Below are 26195 nucleotides of genomic sequence, written 5' to 3' on the forward strand. Positions count from 1 at the left end.
CATTACACAACAACTACACAATAAACACTACATTACAACACAACTACACAATAAACACTACATTACACAACAACTATACAATAAACACTACATTACAACAACTACACAATAAACACTACATTACACAACAACTATACAATAAACACTACGTTACAGAACAACTATACAATAAACACTACATTACACAACAACTATGCAATAAACACTACATTACACCACAACTACACAATAAACACTACATTACACAACAACTATACAATAAACACTACATTACACAACAACTACACAATAAACACTACATTACACAACAACTACACAATAAACACTACATTACACAACAACTACACAATAAACACTACATTACACAACAACTACACAATAAACACTACATTACAGAACAACTATACAATAAACACTACATTACACAACAACTACACAATAAACACTACATTACAGAACAACTACACAATAAACACTACATTACACCAAAACTACACAATAAACACTACATTACACAACAACTATACAATAAACACTACATTACACAACAACTACACAATAAACACTACATTACAACAACTACACAATAAACACTACATTACACAACAACTATACAATAAACACTACATTACACCAAAACTACACAATAAACACTACATTACACAACATCTATACAATGAACACTACATTACACAACAACTACACAATAAACACTACATTACAGAACAACTATACAATAAACACTACATTACACCAAAACTACACAATAAACACTACATTGCACAACAACTATACAATAAACACTACATTACACAACAACTACACAATAAACACTACATTACACAACAACTACACAATAAACACTACATTACAACACAACTACACAATAAACACTACATTACACAACAACTACACAATAAACACTACATTACAACACAACTACACAATAAACACTACATTACACCAAAACTACACAATAAACACTACATTACACAACAACTACACAATAAACACTACATTACAACAACTATACAATAAACACTACATTACAGAACAACTATACAATAAACACTACATTACACAACAACTACACAATAAACACTACATTACACAACAACTACACAATAAACACTACATTACACAACAACTATACAATAAACACTACATTACACAACAACTACACAATAAACACTACATTACAGAACAACTATACAATAAACACTACATTACACCAAAACTACACAATAAACACTACATTACACAACAACTATACAATAAACACTACATTACACAACAACTATACAATAAACACTACACACTACACCACAACTACACAATATACACTATATTACACAACAACTATACAATAAACACTACATTACACAACTACACAATAAACACTACATTACAGAACAACTACACAAGAAACACTACATTACAGAACAACTATACAATAAACACTACATTACACAACAACTACACAATAAACACTACATTACAACAACTATACAATAAACACTACATTACACAACAACTATACAATAAACACTACATTACACAACAACTATACAATAAACACTACATTACACAACAACTATACAATAAACACTACATTACACAACAACTACACAATAAACACTACATTACACAACAACTATACAATAAACACTACATTACAACAACTATACAATAAACACTACATTACAACACAACTACACAATAAACACTACATTACACAACAACTACACAATAAACACTACATTACACAACAACTACACAATAAACACTACATTACACAACAACTACACAATAAACACTACATTACAACAACTACACAATAAACACTACATTACACAACAACTATACAATAAACACTACATTACACAACAACTACACAATAAACACTACATTACACAACAACTATACAATAAACACTACATTACACAACAACTACACAATAAACACTACATTACAGAACAACTATACAATAAACACTACATTACACCAAAACTACACAATAAACACTACATTACACAACAACTATACAATAAACACTACATTACACAACAACTACACAATAAACACTACATTACAGAACAACTATACAATAAACACTACATTACACCAAAACTACACAATAAACACTACATTGCACAACAACTATACAATAAACACTACATTACACAACTATACAATAAACACTACATTACACAACAACTACACAATAAACACTACATTACAACACAACTACACAATAAACACTACATTACACAACAACTATACAATAAACACTACATTACACAACAACTACACAATAAACACTACATTACACAACAACTATACAATAAACACTACATTACAGAACAACTACACAATAAACACTACATTACACAACAACTACACAATAAACACTACATTACACAACAACTATACAATAATCACTACATTACACAACAACTACACAATAAACACTACATTACACAACAACTACACAATAAACACTACATTACACAACAACTATACAATAATCACTACATTACACAACAACTACACAATAAACACTACATTACACCAAAACTACACAATAAACACTACATTACACAACAACTACACAATAAACACTACATTACACAACAACTATACAATAATCACTACATTACACAACAACTACACAATAAACACTACATTACACAACAACTACACAATAAACACTACATTACACAACAACTATACAATAATCACTACATTACACAACAACTACACAATAAACACTACATTACACCAAAACTACACAATAAACACTACATTACACAACAACTATACAATAAACACTACATTACACAACAACTATACAATAAACACTACACACTACACCACAACTACACAATATACCCTACATTACACAACAACTATACAATAAACACTACATTACACAACAACTATACAATAAACACTACATTACACAACAACTATACAATAAACACTACATTACACAACAACTATACAATAAACACTACATTACAACACAACTACACAATAAACACTACATTACAACACAACTATACAATAAACACTACATTACACAACTATACAATAAACACTACATTACACAACAACTACACAATAAACACTACATTACACAACAACTATACAATAAACACTACATAAAACTATACAATAAACACTACATTACACAACAACTACACAATAAACACTACATTACAAAAACTATACAATAAACACTACATTACAAAACAACTATACAATAAACACTACATTACACAACAACTACACAATAAACACTTCATTACACAACAACTATACAATAAACACTACACACTACACCACAACTACACAATATACACTACATTACACAACAACTACACAATAAACACTACATTACAACAACTACACAATAAACACTACATGACACAACAACTATACAATAAACACTACATGACACAACAACTATACAATAAACACTACATTACACAACAACTACACAATAAACACTACATTACACAACAACTACACAATAAACACTACATTACACAACAACTACACAATAAACACTACATGACACAACAACTACACAATAAACACTACATTACACAACAACTACACAATAAACACTACATTACAACAACTACACAATAAACACTACATTACACAACAACTACACAATAAACACTACATTACACAACAACTATACAATAATCACTACATTACACAACAACTACACAATAAACACTACATTACACCAAAACTACACAATAAACACTACATTACACAACAACTATACAATAAACACTACATTACACAACAACTATACAATAAACACTACACACTACACCACAACTACACAATATACACTACATTACACAACAACTATACAATAAACACTACATTACACAACAACTATACAATAAACACTACATTACACAACAACTATACAATAAACACTACATTACACAACAACTATACAATAAACACTACATTACAACAACTACACAATAAACACTACATTACAACACAACTATACAATAAACACTACATTACACAACTATACAATAAACACTACATTACACAACAACTACACAATAAACACTACATTACACAACAACTACACAATAAACACTACATTACACAACAACTACACAATAAACACTACATGACACAACAACTACACAATAAACACTACATTACACAACAACTACACAATAAACACTACATTACAACAACTACACAATAAACACTACATTACACAACAACTACACAATAAACACTACATTACACAACAACTATACAATAATCACTACATTACACAACAACTACACAATAAACACTACATTACACCAAAACTACACAATAAACACTACATTACACAACAACTATACAATAAACACTACATTACACAACAACTATACAATAAACACTACACACTACACCACAACTACACAATATACACTACATTACACAACAACTATACAATAAACACTACATTACACAACAACTATACAATAAACACTACATTACACAACAACTATACAATAAACACTACATTACACAACAACTATACAATAAACACTACATTACAACAACTACACAATAAACACTACATTACAACACAACTATACAATAAACACTACATTACACAACTATACAATAAACACTACATTACACAACAACTACACAATAAACACTACATTACACAACAACTATACAATAAACACTACATAACAAAACTATACAATAAACACTACATTACACAACAACTACACAATAAACACTACATTACAACAACTATACAATAAACACTACATTACAAAACAACTATACAATAAACACTACATTACACAACAACTACACAATAAACACTACATTACACAACAACTATACAATAAACACTACACACTACACCACAACTACACAATATACACTACATTACACAACAACTACACAATAAACACTACATTACAACAACTACACAATAAACACTACATGACACAACAACTATACAATAAACACTACATGACACAACAACTATACAATAAACACTACATTACACAACAACTACACAATAAACACTACATTACACAACAACTACACAATAAACACTACATTACACAACAACTACACAATAAACACTACATTACACAACAACTACACAATAAACACTACATTACAACAACTATACAATAAACACTACATTACACAACAACTACACAATAAACACTACATTACACAACAACTACACAATAAACACTACATTACACAACAACTATACAATAAACACTACATTACACAACAACTACACAATAAACACTACATTACAACAACTACACAATAAACACTACATTACACAACAACTACACAATAAACACTACATTACAACAACTATACAAAAAACACTACATTACACAACAACTATACAATAAACACTACATTACACAACAACTATACAATAAACACTACATTACACAACAACTACACAATAAACACTACATTACACAACAACTACACAATAAACACTACATTACACAACAACTACACAATAAACACTACATTACACAATAACTATACAATAAACACTACATTACACAACAACTACACAATAAACACTACATTACAGAACAACTATACAATAAACACTACATTACACCAAAAAATACACAATAAACACTACATTACACAACAACTACACAATAAACACTACATTACACAACTACACAATAAACACTACATTACACAACTATACAAACACTACATTACAACACAACTACACAATAAACACTACATTACACCAAAACTACACAATAAACACTACATTACACAACAACTATACAATGAACACTACATTACATAACAACTACACAATAAACACTACATTACACAACAACTACACAATAAACACTACATTACAACAACTATACAATAAACACTACATTACACAACAACTATACAATAAACACTACATTACACAACAACTATACAATGAACACTACATTACACAACAACTACACAATAAACACTACATTACACAACAACTACACAATAAACACTACATTACACAACAACTACACAATAAACACTACATTACACAACAACTATACAATGAACACTACATTACAGAACAACTACACAATAAACACTACATTACAACAACTACACAATAAACACTACATTACAACAACTACACAATAAACACTACATTACACAACAACTACACAATAAACACTACATTACACAACAACTACAGAATAAACACTACATTACACAACAACTATACAATGAACATTAGACATTATACATTGCACACAGCACTATTTACTACACACTGCACATAATTCACTATACAATACATATACACACTTCACCAGACACACTGCAGACTATATATTATACACTATATACTACACACTATACTGTATACTACACACTGCACACTATATGATCACCACTATCACTACAAACTATTAGCATGCACATCTCACCCTACACAATACACACTGTATATTATACACTATACACTACACAATTTCATGCACATTATACACTGCCCACTTACTCTATACACTACACCTTACACACTATACACTGTACTATTGACTACACACTATACACACACATACTTCACCCTACACACTATATATTATACACTATATACTACACACTCTAGCTAAACACTCTACACCTACAAATTATACACTACATGATTCAATATACATTATACACTAAACAATTACTCTATATCACACTACACACTATAAAATGCACACTAAACACTACACACTCCTCACTCTCACTTTATTCTCTCTTTCAGCTCCTGTATCAACTGTTGATGTCTGTCCTACACGGACAAAGCTTCATCAGTCAGTGACGCTCTCATGTAAACATCAATGTTCTGGTTTATTGCAATGGAACTTAATCAGCAATCGAGATGATGTCCTGGCTGAGTGTGATCGGACATCATGCAGGTCAGAGAAGGGATTTAACATCTCTCATGATCAGTACCTGAAAGGAGATCTCTCTCTCACCATCACTGCAGCTGATTACAGTCAGAGGAACGTGTACGCATGTGAATGTGGAGACATAGACTACGCTTTTGTTCGCCTCATCATAGAGAGTAAGTGTCTTTATCTCTTCTCCTGCTGATAAAACCTTCACTCTGAATTATTAGGATCATAATCAGAGTGGAGTTCATCAAACAGTGAGGGTTTAATACTGAAATGACAGACATCAGGATTCAGACCTCAGACGTAACTGCAGACTTCACCTTTATTCAGAAGTTATGTGAGAGTCAAATATGTGGGCGGAGTTTATCTAAAACAGAGGTGTGTCTCAGTTACACTTGATTTTTACCTTGAACTCAAGCACTTTTTTCTTGCCTGATTTAGGCTCGAGTGAGTCGGCAGGATTGAGTCCAGCGCCACTGTCTGACACTTTGATTGAACTACAAAATGTCCGACTGAACTGTGTGTTTTGTCTGTAAACGCAATCACACACACTGTGGAATGTCATTCAAGGACAAGCTGAAATTCTTCTTCTTCTTTCGGCTGCTCCCTTTAAGAGTCGCCACAGCAGATCATATTTCTCTGTCTCAATCTGTCCTCTGCATCTCGCTCTGTCACACCAATCCCCTGCATATGTTCCCTCACCACATCCATAAACCTTCTCCTTGGCCTTCCTTTTCTCCTCTTTCCCAGTGTTTCCATCCTTTTTCTTCCAATATAATCCATATCTCTTTTCAAGCCTCTCTAACTTTGTCTCCAAACCGTCCCACCTGAGCTGACTCTCTAATATATTCATTTCTAATCCTCTCCATCCTCGTCACGCCCAACTCAAATCACAGCATCTTCCACTCTGCCACCTCAAGCTCTGCCTCCTGTCTTTTTGTCAGCACCATTGTCTCTAAACCGTACAACATAGCTGGTCTCACCACAGTCGTGTAAATTTTCCCCTTCACTCTTGCAGATACTCTTCTATCACAAATCACTCCTGCCAATCTTCTCCACCCATTCCACCCTGCCTGTACTCTCTTCTTCACCTCTCTACCACTCTCTGTTACCCTGTACCCCAAGTTGACCCCCCGTATTATCTAACTCATTCACCTTCCTTACTTCTACTCCTTGCAACTGCACAATTCCACTGCCTTCCCTCTCATTCACGTGAGTGAATGCATGCATGTACTCTGTCTTGTCCCTACTGACTTTCATTCCTCTCCTCTCTAGTGCAGACTTCCACTTCTCCAGGCTCATCTCAACCTCTTCTCTACTCTCACTACAGATCACAATGTCATCTGCGAACATCATAGTCCAAGTGGGTTCCTGTCTGATCTCATCCATCAGCGTGTCCATCAGCATTGCAAACAAGAAAAGGCTAAGACCTGATCCTTGGTACAATCCCACTTCCACCTTGAACCAGTCTTTCATTCCTACCGCACACTTTATTATGGACAAGCTGAAATAATTATCATTATTAATAAATGAATATCACTGTCCCTTTAAAGTCCACTAAACTATTTTCACCCTTTTTGTACTTAATGTATAATCAGAGACATTAAAGGTGAGTGTCTGTGGTTAAAGGCAGTCTTCTAGACACTACTGAAAAACTCAGAAATCTGGCAGCCTCACAGGTGTGAAGTCCACACAGGTGATGTTCAGAATCTGAAACGGCCTTAAGGAGCTGAGGAACCCGACTCTGACCACCAGGAACTTCCCCCACATCAACACTGCACTCTGAATGGGACTGTAAGGCTTTATGTTTGTGTCTAAATCTAGCTGAAGTTCCTCCATGTTTTTTCTCCTCAGCTGTGTTCTCACCAGTTCAGATGAAGTCTGGTGAAGATCTGAAGCTGCATGTGTCTGTACCAGAACCAGTGGAGGTGATTTATAAAAGCAGTGGTTCAGCTGATGAAGTGATCTGCAGGGTGAATAATCGCTCACTGCAGTGTAAAGATAAATACAGAGACAGAACATCACTCACTTACCCTGAGCTCACACTGAGACACATGGAGCCGAGGGATAGTGGAAGTTACACCATCCGGGACACGAAGAATGAGGAAGACATTCAGATATACGCCGTCTCTGTGGAAGGTACGTCTCAGTGTGGTCTGTAACATAAAGAGTTTAACACTGAATTATAGGAAACATGTCACTCCATAACTGACAGCAGAACTGATTTAGATTTCTAATAAGAATTCTATTAGACAGGGCATGAATCCAGTGGACAGTATCAGTATCAAACGTGTGTTAGAAAAGAAAGGTGTTCTAGTGACTGTATGAGAGAAGAGTGGAAGCTGAGTGTTTTTATTTCCATTCTTTCCACATTAAAGTCCACTGGAACTGTGCAGCAATCACATTAACAGTGTCTCCCTGTGACATCAGAGCAACAGACACGCCTTTTAACTGTGTGTGTGTGTGTGTGTGTTGTAGAGCCTGCTGTTCCTGCATGGGGGATTGTACTGATAGTGATGAGTCTGCTCTGCTGTGCTGCAGTGGGAATATACCTACTGTGGAGACACCGAAAGAGACAACAGGTAAGAGTAACTTAGTGTGTGTGTGTGAGTCTGTGTGTGTGTGTGTGTGTGTGTGTGTGTGAGTCTGTGTGTGTGTGTGTGTGTGTGTGAGTCTGTGTGTGTGTGTGTGTGTGTGTAAGAGTAAGAGTGTGTGTGTGTGTGTGTGTAAGAGTAAGAGTGTGTGTGTGTGTGTAAGAAAGAGAGAGAGTGAGAGAGATCTAATACGTATTGTTGTATGTTATTGTTGTGTATTAAACTGGGTTTGATGTTTGGTTACTTTTGGAGACACCAGAACAGAACAAGAGCTTCCTGAGTGTCTTTTTACTGAAGAAGAAAAATCCATAAAACCTTCTTTTCCTACAGGATATGATGTAATCTTTACCCATATGTCCCCTGAGACAGGATCTATCTTACCTGGACTTATTTCTACTGTCTGTTGTATAGAAGGGAAAACACACACTGATGTTTCCAGACACGTTCACACACACAGTCTGGAAAACATTACTGACGTTACTGACGGATTCGGAGTAAAATCCTAGAGACGCTCCGGAATAATGACATCACACACTTTCCAAGTCTCAGGGGGATTAGTGGTTTGTAAGAGGAGAAGGGAATCAGAAGGTTTCTCCAGATCTTCTCTCCTCTTATGTTTTGTTTTCAGGTGTGAATTTGTCAGGTGCAGGTGCTTCCACAGGCGGGAATGGGATAAAGGAAAGGGCGGGGCAAACACACATGCAAACTCAAAAATGAAAACAAAAACATGTGGCACAGGACATAAAAAACAAAAACAAACAGTACAAAACATCTATGACAGAATAATTTGCACTTTTCTGAGTGTGTGTGTGTGTGTGTGTGTGTGTTTAACAGTTGAATAGACGACTGCAACAAGTTGAAAAGCTCATACAGCAGGCTGAAAAAGGGACAGAGGAGAACATCAGTGAAGCTGAGATGGCACTCGAACAGCTGGAGAAGCAGTACAAGACAACTGAATATTCAGAACAGATCTCAATGATCAAAGAGGCAAAGAAGTTACGGTTGCAGCAACGTATGGAACAGCTAAAGAGTGAAGAAGTATGTTTCCGGTTTGTTCTCTCTCTCACTCACACACCAACGCAGCAGTAAATTGCCCTTTTTATCAACTGAGTGCAAGTGTGTGCATGTGGCAGTGTTAAGTGGACACGGAACTCTGACCACACTGATGTAGAATTCTTCACTGTAGAGATGAGTAAAGAAAATGTGATGAAATCTACCTGGACAGGTAGCAGTGCACTGGGACACCTTGCCCTACATGTTAACAGAATCACTTTCCATTCTGTAATAGCTGCATGCCTGAACTCTTACTGCATGTAACGTAAACATATTGCAATTTTACCCCTTTATCCCTTCTTCTTTCGTTTTATTTCATTCATTAATTTTTTTTAACTTAGTTCTCAATATAGATGAGTTATATGCACAGTCTAGGAGGACTGGCCTGGTTTTTATTTCACAGCAAGTTTTATACTGTAAATACTTACTGTGTATGTGATTAATTAAATTGTGTGTGTGTGTGTGTTTAACAGTTGAAGAGGATACTAGAACACGTGGAAGAGCGTGTACAGCAGGTTTCAGAAGAACAGGACATCAGTGAAGTAGAGATGGAGCTCAATCAGTTGGATCAGCAGTACAAGAACAGTGACTATGCAGAAAAGGTCAAATTGTTCTGCATGGAAAAGAGGGAACAGCTGGTGTGTTTCTTACTTCTTCTCACACACAAACACATTGTTTAGAAACATGTTGGGTAAATAGATAAAGTTCAAGTGACTAAAAATATGTGTGTGTGTAATAGTTGATGAGGCGACAGCAGCTAGTGGAACAGCTTGTACAGCAGGCTGAAGGAGGGACAGAGGAGAACATCAGTGACGTGGAGAAGTCACTCGATCAGCTGGAGCAGCAGTACAACAACACTGAATATTCATACAAGGTCAAATTGTTCTGCATGGAAAAGAGGAAACAGCTGGTATGTGCCTTATTTGATCACACACACACACACACACACACACACACAAAGTAACAAACTCTAGTCCAAAGCTGCAGTAAATGGCCCTTTTATCAGTGGAGTCTGAGTGTGTGCATGTGACAGCATTAACTGGACATGGAGCTCTGACCACACAGAGTCTACATCACTAAAAATAATGGGTAGTGTGTGTGAGAGAAAGATGTATAAAATGTGTGGTATATATAGTGTGTGTGAGATGCATAATGTTTGTGTGTGTGTGTGTGTATGTTTAACAGTGGGACATGCGAGTGGAATATGTGGAACAGCTTGTACAGCAGGCTAAAAAGGAGAAGATCAGAGAAGTAGAGATGGAGCTCGATCAGCTGGAGCAGAAGTACAAGAACACTGAATATGAAGAAAAGAGCAAGTTGTTCTGTAAGGCAAAGAAGTTACAGCTGCATCAGCGTATAAATTATCTAAGGAGAGAAGAGGTATGTTTCATGTTTCACACACACACACAGTAAGACAGTAGGATTGTGATGATGATGTTTCTAACAGTCTGTTAGCTTGTTAGAGCTTTTCCTCTTTACACTTTATTCTATTCATCAAATTCATCTGTAGTTTTATACAAACTTTTAGTTCTGTGACCTGTGGAAGTCCTGTTTCATTCAGTCCACTGCTGAGTTTGTGCATTTAAAAAGTTACAAAACTATAACAGGGCCTTTGTCCTGTGAAGACTAAGAAGGAAATCATTAGAACAGACAGACAGAGAGACACTTGGAGGAGGGGCAACTGTGGAACATCTTGTACAGTAGCTTAAATAAAATTATTACTAAACCCAAATTTTTGAAGCACCTTGTTAAGATATTTCCAGTCAAACACTTTTTCAGTGTCAAGTATAATTTCAACCTCAGGTGTATCTTTTAGGCCAGAAGCCATCACTTTGGTCTGTAAGAGCTACAAGCCTCAGGATCCTTCTCCTTGTTTAGAAGCAGTATTATGGATGATTGTATGAGCGTCTCTGGTAGCCCTACTCCAAAGTGTCAGTTTACATAGCCAAGTATTGGGTTACTTTGAAAATTCTTAAAGAACTTGATTGGAAAACCATCAGGCTCCAGTGAACTGTTTTCAAATTTGACTGCGAACCAGACCAAAACTATGACGTCTGCCTTTACCTGCACATGAATGTAATATGGAGTTGTCCCGCCCTTTACAGCTATAACAGCTTCAACTCTTCTGGGAAGGCTTTCCACAAGGTTTAGGAGTGTGTTTATGGGAATTTTTGACCATTCCTCTAGAAGAAGAGCATTTGTGAGGTCAGGCACTGATGTTGGACGAGAAGGTCTGTCTCACAGTCTCCACTCTAATTCATCCCAAAGGTGTTCTATGGGGTTGAGGTCAGGACTCTGTGCAGGACAGTCAAGTTCCTCCACACCAAACTCACTCATCCATGTCTTTATGGACCTTGCTTTGGTCACTGGTGTGCAGTCATGTTGGAACAGGAAGGGGTCATCCCCAAACTGTTCCCACAAAGAGCATGAAATTGTCCAAAATGTCTTGGTATGAAGCTGAAGCATTAAGAGTTTCTTTTAATGGAACTAAGGGGCTGAGCCCAACCCCTGAAAAACAACACCTGAACTCAATGATTTGGAGGGGTGTCCCAATACTTTTGGCAATATATTGTAGCAGTTCATCAGATAGTCCTGAATCTGTAGAATCAATTGACTAAAATCTTAATTTATCAGTTTAGTTGCAGATCAAGATGTCATTTAAACTGGATTTGTGAGGGAGAACTGACCAGACGCTGATCAAGATGACAACACAACTACCTGAGGTGTTTTGAGCTCATGGTGGAGTAGGTGTGTTAATCCCGGTGTTGTTGAGAACACGTCTACAAACTGACCCACCAGCTCCATCAGGTCTTGATGTTGCCACACACTAAAGGGTCCTATATACCTTTGGCTGAGCTTACAGGGGAGCTTCAGGTTTTTGGTTGAGAGCTAAACCATCTGCCCTGGGCAATACTGTGGGTGTGGATGTCTTTGACAGTTGGCTTGCTTCCTTTTATGCCTGATAGCCCTCTGGTGGCACATGTGCACACTTTCCCATAATCTTTGATTTCTCTGGAATCAGTCGTCCACTGATGGCACATTGGAAGGTTACCCAGACCAGGGAAACAATAGGGGCTGGTAACCAAGCACACACTGAAAAGGGTTAAGCCTGATGGAAGACTGAGTCAGTGAATTTTGAGAATCTGGTTAAGAACAATGCCCACCTGGTTCGCCATGGGTTGAAACATATTAATGTCATTTAAAATAATTATAAATTCTTATGATCTGTGATCTGAAAAGGGGCCCACTGCCCTTTTCAGAGCCAGTGCCTCAACTCCTCCAGTGCTTCTTTGATTGATAGTAACGCTCGATTTACTATGTCATAGTTTGCTTCTGTGGAAGCGAGCTTCCGGGAATAGAATGTACAGGGGAACAGTTTAAAAGGTGTTCCATGATGTTGCAATAGCACAGCTCAGATTCCACAGAACTAGGTGTCTACTTAATCTACAAATGGGAGTTTGGTGTATGGTGTCGCAGAATGGGGGCCACAGTAAAAATCTGCTTTGATTTTTTTCAATGGTCCCCTTGACCTATTTGGCTCCTTGAGCAGAGCTGTGGGAGGGGCAGCCATGGATCTATAATTATATAGTAGTGGCGAAACCGTGGGAGCATTGCAGTTCCTTGATGCTGGATGGGACTGGCCATTTAATGACTGCTTTTACCTTACCACTGCCCATTTTTACTCCCAGGTCACTGATCACATACCCCAGGAATGTGATAGTATTTAAGTGAAACTCCCACTTCTTGGCTTTCACATATAGGTGGTGCTGTAAAAGTCAGCTCAGCTTTATCTATATAAATGATGACACTTATTAAACACCTCATTCACAAAGGACTGAAACACTGCAGGCTCATTAGTCAGCCCATACGACATAAAGAGATGTTCATAATGACCACGGAAAGTATCCCTCTCTGGTATCCAGACAAGGTTTTATGCACTCTGCAGGTCCAACTTGGTAAAAATCTTGGCTTCCCTGAGCTGTTCAAGGACAGGAGAAAACAGTCAAAGCATGTAGAGGTTTCTGACTGTGATAGCATTCAATCCTCTGTAGTCGATACAAGGCTTCTTATCGATGAAAAAGAATCCTGTGGCCACAGGGGAGGTTGAAGGTCATGATGAAGCCTGCACCCAGGGCATCTTTTATATAGTCCTACATGGCCTGGGTCTCTGGGAAGGACAATGGGGGTGAGGTGTTTGGTAGGAGATCAATAGCACAGTCCCAAGGTCTATGTGGAGGTAGATGGGTGGTTTGCTCGATATTAAACACCTCCACGAGGTCATGGTAGTCCTGTGGAATTTTGACTGCTTGGGTAGGTTCTGGGCTTTCCACAGAGGTTGTGTGGCATGGGAGGTTGGGGCCCACCCACAGACAGTGAGCCATGCAATGGGCTGCCAGTGGACAGGTTCCTTGGTTCGCCATGATATTGTCAGGTTGTGGGAGTTTTGCCATGGGAATCCTAGGATCACAGGAGGAGCTAAATAATCAAAATCAAAGAAGCTTTATTGTCACTTAAACCATATATAGCAGATGCAGTAAACAGTGAAGTGAAACAACGTTCCTCCTAGACCAGAGGTGCTACACAGAACACAGACAAAGTACAGTAACACAGAAAAACATAGAGCTATAACAGAGATAAAAAATTAAACTATAATTTAAAAATTAAAATTAAACTAAAAAAATTTAACTATACTTAAGGTGCAGTCTTTAAGAACTATACATACAACAGAAGTGCACAGGAAGACAAGACAAGACAAGACAGTGCAGACAAACAACATATAGGCCGACTTTGTGCAATGAACAAGACAATGTGCAAAGAACAGTGTATACAGTGATACAGATATTAAAGTGACACATAAACAGGATTAATATAAATATATATAAATGTAAAGTGGCATGTGCGTGCAAACAGGACAATTTAGTGTGTGTGTGTGTGTCTGACTATGTCCAGCACAGTTCAGTTCTTTTTTTTGTGCGTGTGTGTTATGTATGTGTGTGTGTGTGTCCGTGTCCAGCACAGTTCAGTTCTATTTTTTGTGCGTGTGTGTTATGTATGTGTGTGTCCAGCACAGTTCAGTTCTCCTCTGAGATCTTGGTTGTAGGTGTGTGTGTGTGTCCAGCTCAGCTCAGTTCTCTGTTGAGATACCTGATTGCCTGAGGGAAGAAACTGTTTAACAGTCTGGTTGTGCGGGTCCAAATGCTTCGGTACCTCTTACCAGATGGCAGAAGGGTGAAGAGTGTGTGTGAGGGGTGTGTGGGGTGTGTAAGAGTGTGTGGGATCATCCACAATCCTGTTAGCTTTGCGGATGCAGCGTGTGGAGTAAATGTCTGTGATAGAGGGGAGAGAGACTCTGATGATCTTCTCAGCTGTTCTCACTATACGCTGAAGGGTCTTGCGGTCCAAGAAGGTGCAGTTCCCAAACCAAGCAGTGATGCAGCTGCTCAGGATCCTCTCGATGGTCCCTCTGTAGAAGGTGGTCAGGATGGGAGGTGGAAGATGAGCCTTCCTCAGCCTTCGCAGGAAGTAGAGACGCTGCTGGGCTTTCCTGGTGATGGAGCTGGTGTTGAGTGACCAGGTGAGGTCCTCCGCCAGGTGAACACCAAGGAATTTGGTGCTCTTGACGATCTCCACGATGGACCCATCAATGTTCAGTGGAGAATGGTCACTCTTTGCTCTCCTGAAGTCAACAACCATCTCTTTAGTCTTGTCGACGTTCAGAGACAGGTTGTTGACTTTACACCAGGCTATTAGTTGTTGCACCTCCTCTCTATAAGCTGACTCATCATTCTTGCTGATGAGACCCACCACGGTCGTGTCATCGGAGAACTTGATGATATGATTATAGCTGTGCATTGCTGCACAGTCGTGAGTCAGCAGAGTGAACAGCAGTGGTCTGAGCACACAGCCCTGAGGAGCTCCAGTGTTCAGTGTGGTGGTGCTGGACATGCTGTTCCTGATCTGGACTGACTGAGGTCTCCCAGTCAGGAAATCCAGGATCCAGTTGCAGAGGGAGGTGTTGATGCCTAGCAGGCTCAGCTTCTCAATCAGGTGCTGAGGAATGATCGTGTTGAATGCTGAACTGAAGTCAATGAACAGCATTCGTAGGTAAGTGTCTTTATTGTCCAGGTGTGTGAGGGCCAGATAGAGGGTTGTGGTGATGGCATCATCTGTGGAGCGATTTGGACGATACGCAAACTGCATGGGGTCAAGTGAAGGTGGCAGCAGGTTCTTGATGTGTCTCATGATGAGCCTCTCGAAGCACTTCATGATGATGGGTGTGAGTGCAATGGGACGGTAGTCATTGAGACAGGACACTGGAGACTTCTTCAGCACAGGGTTGATGGTGGTAGACTTTAGGCATGTTGGGATGACGGTGCTGCTCAGGGAGTGTGCAGAACAGCTAGTGGATGTCTTCATAGACATCTTAAACATCTCCCTGAGCAGCACCGTCATCCCAACATGCCTAAAGTCTCTGCCATGAATATTGTCTGGTCCAGCAGCTTTCCGTGGGTTAACTCTGCGTAGAGTTTTCCTCACGTCAGCCATGGTGAAACAGAGCACCTCGTCCTCTGAAGAAGGGATGGTCTTCCTCACTGTCACATCGTTACACACCTCGAACCGAGCGTAGAAGCTGTTCAGCACATCTGGAAGGGAGGCATCACTGTCACAGGCAGGTGGAGCTGGCCTGTAGTTGGTGATGGACTGGATGCCTTGCCACATGCGCCGAGTGTCACCGCTGTTCTGGAAGTGGCTGTGGATTCTCTGGGTGTGTGCACGCTTTGCCTCTCTGATGGCTCGAGACAGTTTAGCCCGTGCTGTTCTTAGGGTGTCCTTGTCTCCAGCTCTGAAGGCAGAGTCTCTGGATCTTAGCAGTGCACACACCTTTGCGGTCATCCACGGCTTCTGGTTGGAGTGTGTGGTGATGGACTTGGAGGCGATCACGTCATCGATGCACTTCCCGATGTAGCCGGACACTGATGCCATGTACTCCTCCAAGTCATATCCATATCCAACCTGAACAGATATGGAAATGGTTTGACATGTAATATATTCATCTCCAAGCATATGACTATCCACTGCCATAATCTTTAGAGGAGTTGCACAGTGGGTAACTGGAGTTCTTCCACCAGCTGGCAGTGGATGAGGTTCACAGCAGACCCTGAATCCACCAAGGAGGAGATGTGGCAACTTTCACTGGTGAAGCATAGTTGCACTGGTAGTGTCAGGCTGTGGGGGCAGGAAGCAGGGTTAACCTGGGTGTGATGCACCTCTGTGAGTGCTGTTGCCTTACCCAGCTGCATATGCTCTGGCAGGCTTGGTGTCATAGTGGTCGTGGAGCCACTACATTGATGATAGGTGTGTAGCAGATTATTCAGATGGATGGCAGGGGTAATGTATTGGCTCAACAGCTGGTCCTCACCCTTACATTCAATCTCAGCCTGCAGTCTGGGCTAAAGGTATTCACTGAAAATGGCTTGTAGAGATGTGTCATTCCAGCCACTTTGTGCAGCAAGTGTCCTGAAATTTACAGCATAATCGGCCGCTGACTCTGAGCCCTGGCACAGCTGAAGCAACTGAGCTGACACTTTGCAAACAATACAAAATGGCAGGCAGAGTCGAAATCAGCAAAACAGGCTAAGAGTCCAATAATCCAAACAAAGCAATTCATAAAGCAAAGGGACCAAAAACACAATCAAAAATTGAAATCCAAACAAACAATGAGTACAAGTTCAAACTTCTGAGGGAACAATAGCAATGGAAAGAAAATGGCTCAGTAAGTAGCAAAACTAACAATACTTCAGCTTTCAAAGGCGTGAGCACAGTTTAAATGTACTGAAACTAGGAAGTAACCCAGCAGTAAGTGGCGTTCCCCAGATGTCCCCAGTACTCTGGAGAGGGCCTCCTCTGATGGTCTGGAGGGGGAATTGTGGGTAGTGCTGTTACAGAAGGTTTCCTATGCCTTTAATGTCCCAAGTCATACATCTAATGTGGAATAGACTTAGGTAGGAAAGTACCTGGAGAATTGGAGAATTCACCATTTACTCCACCAATGCACTGGAGAAAATATCTGTACATTGATAAAATGTTCTTTTGGGTTTATTTTGTAGAAGCTGCTGGAACTGCCTCTAAGCTGATATCAGGATAAAATAATAATAAGAAAAAAAACAAAGTTGGGGTTCGAAGTGCAATGCTCTTCAGAGTATTTATACAAATCTAATTTGTGGTCTTTCTCATTATCTACTGTATGTGCAATAAAAGGAATTATCGATGAGTAACAAAATCGTTCTATAATCGGCATCAAATTGACACAACAGGTCACTGCAGGTGGGCTAATGACAAATGGTGTTGTCCATGGGTAACAAACGGCAATAACAGTGGATATCAAAGGTGTCAACAGAGGTGGTGGCAGATATCTCTAGAGTTGGGCTGACAATGGAGTGTCTGTGCTCAACACATTCTTTATTTAATCGAAATAAAAATTATTGGGTCTTAAACAAAGGAAATTGTGGTTATAAGATAAGGTCATAGACAAAAGACTGCAAAATCATCACAGAGTGTGCCAAGATATATTGAAAATTTATCATACATATAAACACACTTTCTGTAGAAATGAGAAAATAAGAGAAAAAGAAGTAACACAGGACACATGCACACCCCCAAGTACCTCCAGTATATTAAAAGAGAAGATGGAAATCTACACCAGGGTACATATGTAACCCAGTTCCCTGAGAAGGGAATGAGATGCTGCGTCATGGATGGCACTATGGTGTGAAATCACACCGATTTATTGGCTCGAATAGGTCATATGACAAAGCAGAGCGTGCCAGCAAGACCATTAAAGGGCATCTACATCACATTACTCCAGCTTCTACTTGTCTGAAGGAAGTGCGAGTGGACGCCCGGGGTGTGGCTAGCGATGCAGCATCTCGTCCCATTCTCAGGGAAGCTGGTGTAGTTCCCTTTTGAGGGAACTCGACGCTATGGGAACACCAATACCAACGCCAGACCCCAGAAAATGTCTGTCCCAGAGGTTGTGAAAGAGCACAAATGAGCCAGGAGCAAAGCATCATTAGCTCCTGTAAGACCCAGGACACAGGTGTGGGGTCCAGGTTAAAGAAACTGTTAAAGGTGTGCAGAGAGGACCATCCTGCCACAGCACAAATATCCTGGGGGGAACGTCAATGCCTACACCTATACACCTAGTGGAGCAAGTGATACACCTAGTGGAGCAAGCGATACACCTAGTGGAGCAAGCTGTAATCTTTAGAGCTGAAGCCACACAGCGTGCCTTATAGGCCTAGGATAAAGCTACCACTACCCAGCTCAAGGTGCTGATAGGTGACCGGATTGCTTTTGTTGTGGCCGCAAAAGCAGACAAAAGGGAGATGACTTATGCCTTGCATTCGAGCAATAGTACGTAAGTCCCAAGAACCCAAATGTGCATTCCAGGTGAAGTCTCTCCTGGTCTGCCAACTCACTGAGCACAGGGCAGAAGGCCTGCAGAAAGGCTGGATGACTGGCTTATAGCAGAGCTGTTTCCAGGGTAAGAAACTCCTCAGAGGCTGAGTCCATTGGCTCAAAGGGGGCTTGGAGAAGCCCCTCCATGACCACTTTTAGCTCACAGGAGTGGAGACACGGTCTACAGGAAAGCCTCAGCTGCATGGCACCACACAGGAGGTAAGAGACCAGAGAACAGGCACATGACTCACAGCAATGGCTGCCATGTATACCTTAATGTAGAGGATTATAGGCCCTCAAAGTGGCAACCTTAGTTGGGAGTACGGAGTCTAGGAGCTGGTCCCCTTCAGGGGCTCTAAAATCTCAGGGTGGGGTGGATGATAGCCCCATGCAACTTAGAGAGGAGGCTCCTCCTGACGGGAATCTCCTAAGAAGGACCATCCAAAGGGAAAAGAGAAAGACACAGGGCACAGTGGGTTGACTCCTCAGGGGCGAAAATAGCCACTTCTGCCCAGCCAAATAAAATTGCTATATGTATTCCACCACCTACGGGGGGAAACGCCATTCCCCAGGCCCCAGCCCCTGCCTCAGCAAAAAGCCTGATTCCCAATCATGTGCTCTGGATTGTAAAAAAGCTCTCAGCAAGAGACATCTGGTCTCTACCCAGGGCCAGATCTGGTGCACTAACCTGAACAGAGGGCACAAACACAGACCACCCTAATGTTTGATGAAGGGGACCTCCAAAGGTAGCCCCTGAGTTTCAGGAGAAAGTGTTTCAGCACTAAAAATATAGCCCTCATCTTCAGGCAATCTGTGTGCCATGAAAGACAGGAGCCCTCCTAAATGCCATAGGTAGGGTGGCCGTCTAGGGCCGCTCCCCAGCCAGAGAGGGGGGTGTCCGTCAAAAGAGTCCTGCAACAAGGACACGCCCTAAGAGTGGGACTCAAGGTGAGAAACCAGGGTCTGTCCACATAAGAAGGGTACGACGCTAGTGGTGCGTAACCCTTGTGACCTTGAAAAGGGTGTCTGCGTTGGGTGAAAACCCCTGCACCTCAGCCAGAGTTGAAACAGTCTCACGTGTAGCAGACACAGAGGAATAGCTTTGGCCACTACAGTCATGAACTGAGCACCCTCTAAGTCTCTAAGTAGAGGCAGAGAGGCTCTAGCCTAGTACGATTTTAAAGTCAAACCTTTATGGCAGAAAGGATGGAATTCCCCAGAGTGAAAGACAGATGTGCCTGCATCATGGCTGAATCCCCAACTATCCTCCAGAAGGTTTTTCTCAGAGAGGGAAAAAGCACACACCACTGGGATGAGGCCTAGGAACTTCATGTGGGCAAGAAGAATTCAGCACTGGTACGCTTTGCCCCAAAAGCAAACTAGTTGAGTCTCCCGTGCTCTGGTGAGATGCATATATGAATAGGATTCAGGATTATTGTCAGTCCTTGGACCAGATCTGCAACACAATGACCTTGAGTGTTAACTTCTATGTGTAGCCCCCATCCTTCCTGGAAAACAAGACATGCTGGCTAGACTTGGGAGGGGAATGCACTCTACAACCCCTTTCTCAGATGTGAGAGAGGTTCCTCATGCTGGAATGAGGTTCCGTCTGTGCCAACAACAGTGGGCAGCACATCCTGAAAGAAGGAGAACGGGAGGCAAACCGGTTTCTGTAGCCTTTTCTCACAGAACCCATCATGATGCACCCAGTAGAAGCTTCCACACTGCCAGGTGGTCTGAGAGAGGTGTTAGCCTCTGTTCTCACCTTACATAGTGCCCTGAAACAGCAAGCTGGCAGGGGCTAAACCAGGAGGTGGCAACACATAAGGAGCAGGAGCATGGGTGGTGGTGGGATAGGCAGCAGTCGAAATGGCCCTAAAGTGGCATCCCTGACAACCCTAGCCCTCAGGCAATGGCGCTGGCCAGCCATCCAGATTATAGATGTGGTGGCTCAGGCTGCAACATTAGACTTCATTTCCTGCCTCAGTAGGCCAGGCTGGGGCTACTGGCTTTGCCCTAGCTCCTCACTACAGTGAAGGAAGAACAGGCCCTTAGGAGACATCAGGACAACTAAGAGAAAGGTTTAGTCCCTTTCTTTTGTCTCTGTCAGATTGCCTCTCTGTGGTTACTAAATGCAGTCATGAAACGGCCAATAGCATGGGCCGTCTGCTTTGTGGCACAGAGGGCTAAATCTGTGGCCTGGCGGAGTTCAGACCTCATTGATGAACCTCATTCAGCAGATGAGCTCCTTCGGCAGATCAGCTCAGTATAACTGCAACACTGCCATTGTGTGCAGCACCGCAACAGCTTAACCTGCGGAATCCATCATTACCACCTTCATTACTTCTAGTCTTCAGATTCTGTTACACAAGCTGAAAAGAAAAATAGAACACCACTAAACAAACTTTACCTTAAACAGAAATGTGCAGAACACACTATCCATAACATGGAGTACACATACACACTGTGCTCCATAACACACACTACTCAATAACACACACTACTCAATAACACACACTACTCCATAACACACACTACTCCATAACACACTACTCCATAACACACACTACTCCATAACACACACTACCCCATAACACACTACTCCATAACACACACTACTCCATAACACACACTACTCCATAACACACTACTCCATAACACACACTACTCCATAACACACTACTCCATAACACACACTACTCCATAACACACACTACTCCATAACACACACTACTCCATAACACACACTACTCCATAACACACTACTCCATAACACACTACTCCATAACACACACTACGCCATAACACACACTACCCCATAACACACTACTCCATAACACACTACTCCATAACACACACTACTCCATAACACACTACTCCATAACACACTACTCCATAACACACACTACTCCATAACACACACTACTCCATAACACACTACTCCATAACACACTACTCCATAACACACACTACTCCATAACACACACTACCCCATAACACACTACTCCATAACACACACTACTCCATAACACACACTACTCCATAACACACTACTCCATAACACACTACTCCATAACACACACTACTCCATAACACACACTACTCCATAACACACACTACTCCATAACACACACTACTCCATAACACACTACTCCATAACACACACTGCTCCATAACACACTACTCCATAACACACACTACTCCATAACACACACTACTCCATAACACACACTACTCCATAACACACTACTCCATAACACACACTACTCCATAACACACTACTCCATAACACACACTACTCCATAACACACACTACTCCATAACACACACTACTCCATAACACACTGCTCCATAACACACTACTCCATAACACACACTACTCCATAACACACACTACTCCATAACACACACTACTCCATAACACACTACTCCATAACACACACTACTCCATAACACACTACTCCATAACACACACTACTCCATAACACACACTACTCCATAACACACACTACTCCATAACACACACTACTCCATAACACACACTACTCCATAACACACTACTCCATAACACACACTACTCCATAACACACTACTCCATAACACACACTACTCCATAACACACACTACTCCATAACACACTACTCCATAACACACACACTACTCCATAACACACACTACTCCATAACACACACTACTCCATAACACACTACTCCATAACACACTACTCCATAACACACACTACTCCATAACACACTACTCCATAACACACACTACTCCATAACACACTACTCCATAACACACACTACTCCATAACACACACTACTCCATAACACACACTACTCCATAACACACTACTCCATAACACACACTACTCCATAACACACTACTCCATAACACACACTACTCCATAACACACTACTCCATAACACACACTACTCCATAACACACTACTCCATAACACACACTACTCCATAACACACACTACTCCATAACACACTACTCCATAACACACACTACTCCATAACACACTACTCCATAACACACACTACTCCATAACACACACTACTCCATAACACACACTACTCCATAACACACTACTCCATAACACACACTACTCCATAACACACACTACTCCATAACACACACTACTCCATAACACACTACTCCATAACACACACTACTCCATAACACACTACTCCATAACACACACTACTCCATAACACACTACTCCATAACACACACTACTCCATAACACACACTACTCCATAACACACACTACTCCATAACACACTACTCCATAACACACACTACTCCATAACACACACTACTCCATAACACACTACTCCATAACACACTACTCCATAACACACTACTCCATAACACACACTACTCCATAACACACTGCTCCATAACACACTACTCCATAACACACACTACTCCATAACACACTACTCCATAACACACTACTCCATAACACACACTACTCCATAACACACTACTCCATAACACACTACTCCATAACACACTACTCCATAACACACTACTCCATAACACACTACTCCATAACACACACTACTCCATAACACACACTACTCCATAACACACTACTCCATAACACACTACTCCATAACACACACTACTCCATAACACACTACTCCATAACACACACTACTCCATAACACACTGCTCCATAACACACTACTCCATAACACACACTACTCCATAACACACTACTCCATAACACACTACTCCATAACACACACTACTCCATAACACACACTACTCCATAACACACTACTCCATAACACACACTACTCCATAACACACTACTCCATAACACACACTACTCCATAACACACACTACTCCATAACACACACTACTCCATAACACACTGCTCCATAACACACACTACTCCATAACACACACTACTCCATAACACACTACTCCATAACACACTACTCCATAACACACACTACTCCATAACACACTACTCCATAACACACACTACTCCATAACACACTGCTCCATAACACACTACTCCATAACACACACTACTCCATAACACACTGCTCCATAACACACACTACTCCATAACACACTACTCCATAACACACTACTCCATAACACACACTACTCCATAACACACTACTCCATAACACACACTACTCCATAACACACACTACTCCATAACACACTACTCCATAACACACACTACTCCATAACACACACTACTCCATAACACACACTACTCCATAACACACACTACTCCATAACACACTGCTCCATAACACACACTACTCCATAACACACACTACTCCATAACACACACTACTCCATAACACACACTACTCCATAACACACTACTCCATAACACACACTACTCCATAACACACACTACTCCATAACACACTACTCCATAACACACACTACTCCATAACACACACTACTCCATAACACACACTACTCCATAACACACACTACTCCATAACACACACTACTCCATAACACACACTACTCCATAACACACTACTCCATAACACACACTACTCCATAACACACACTACTCCATAACACACACTACTCCATAACACACACTACTCCATAACACACTGCTCCATAACACACACTACTCCATAACACACACTACTCCATAACACACACTACTCCATAACACACACTACTCCATAACACACTACTCCATAACACACACTACTCCATAACACACACTACTCCATAACACACTACTCCATAACACACACTACTCCATAACACACACTACTCCATAACACACACTACTCCATAACACACACTACTCCATAACACACACTACTCCATAACACACACTACTCCATAACACACACTACTCCATAACACACACTACTCCATAACACACACTACTCCATAACACACACTACTCCATAACACACTACTCCATAACACACACTACTCCATAACACACACTACTCCATAACACACTACTCCATAACACACACTACTCCATAACACACACTACTCCATAACACACTACTCCATAACACACACTACTCCATAACACACTACTCCATAACACACACTACTCCATAACACACTACTCCATAACACACACTACTCCATAACACACACTACTCCATA

At 40.4% G+C, this 26195-nt stretch overlaps 1 protein-coding gene across 4 annotated transcripts in view; it reads left to right on the forward strand.

The window, feature by feature from the left end:
* LOC131343525 (protein BCAP-like) overlaps positions 1–26195 on the forward strand; it is a 53767-nt gene that overhangs the window by 14190 nt on the left and 13382 nt on the right. For all 4 annotated transcript variants that reach the window (XM_058375272.1, XM_058375271.1, XM_058375273.1 and 1 more), the window contains 7 exons: positions 6824–7126; positions 8811–9095; positions 9435–9538; positions 10385–10588; positions 11077–11241; positions 11343–11513; positions 11789–11983. In XM_058375272.1, the coding sequence (XP_058231255.1) occupies positions 6824–7126; positions 8811–9095; positions 9435–9538; positions 10385–10588; positions 11077–11241; positions 11343–11513; positions 11789–11983 (1427 nt within the window). The remainder of the gene's footprint in view (positions 1–6823; positions 7127–8810; positions 9096–9434; positions 9539–10384; positions 10589–11076; positions 11242–11342; positions 11514–11788; positions 11984–26195) is intronic.

The sequence above is a fragment of the Hemibagrus wyckioides genome, linkage group LG22 (assembly GCF_019097595.1).
Source record: "Hemibagrus wyckioides isolate EC202008001 linkage group LG22, SWU_Hwy_1.0, whole genome shotgun sequence".
Classification (NCBI taxonomy): domain Eukaryota; kingdom Metazoa; phylum Chordata; class Actinopteri; order Siluriformes; family Bagridae; genus Hemibagrus; species Hemibagrus wyckioides.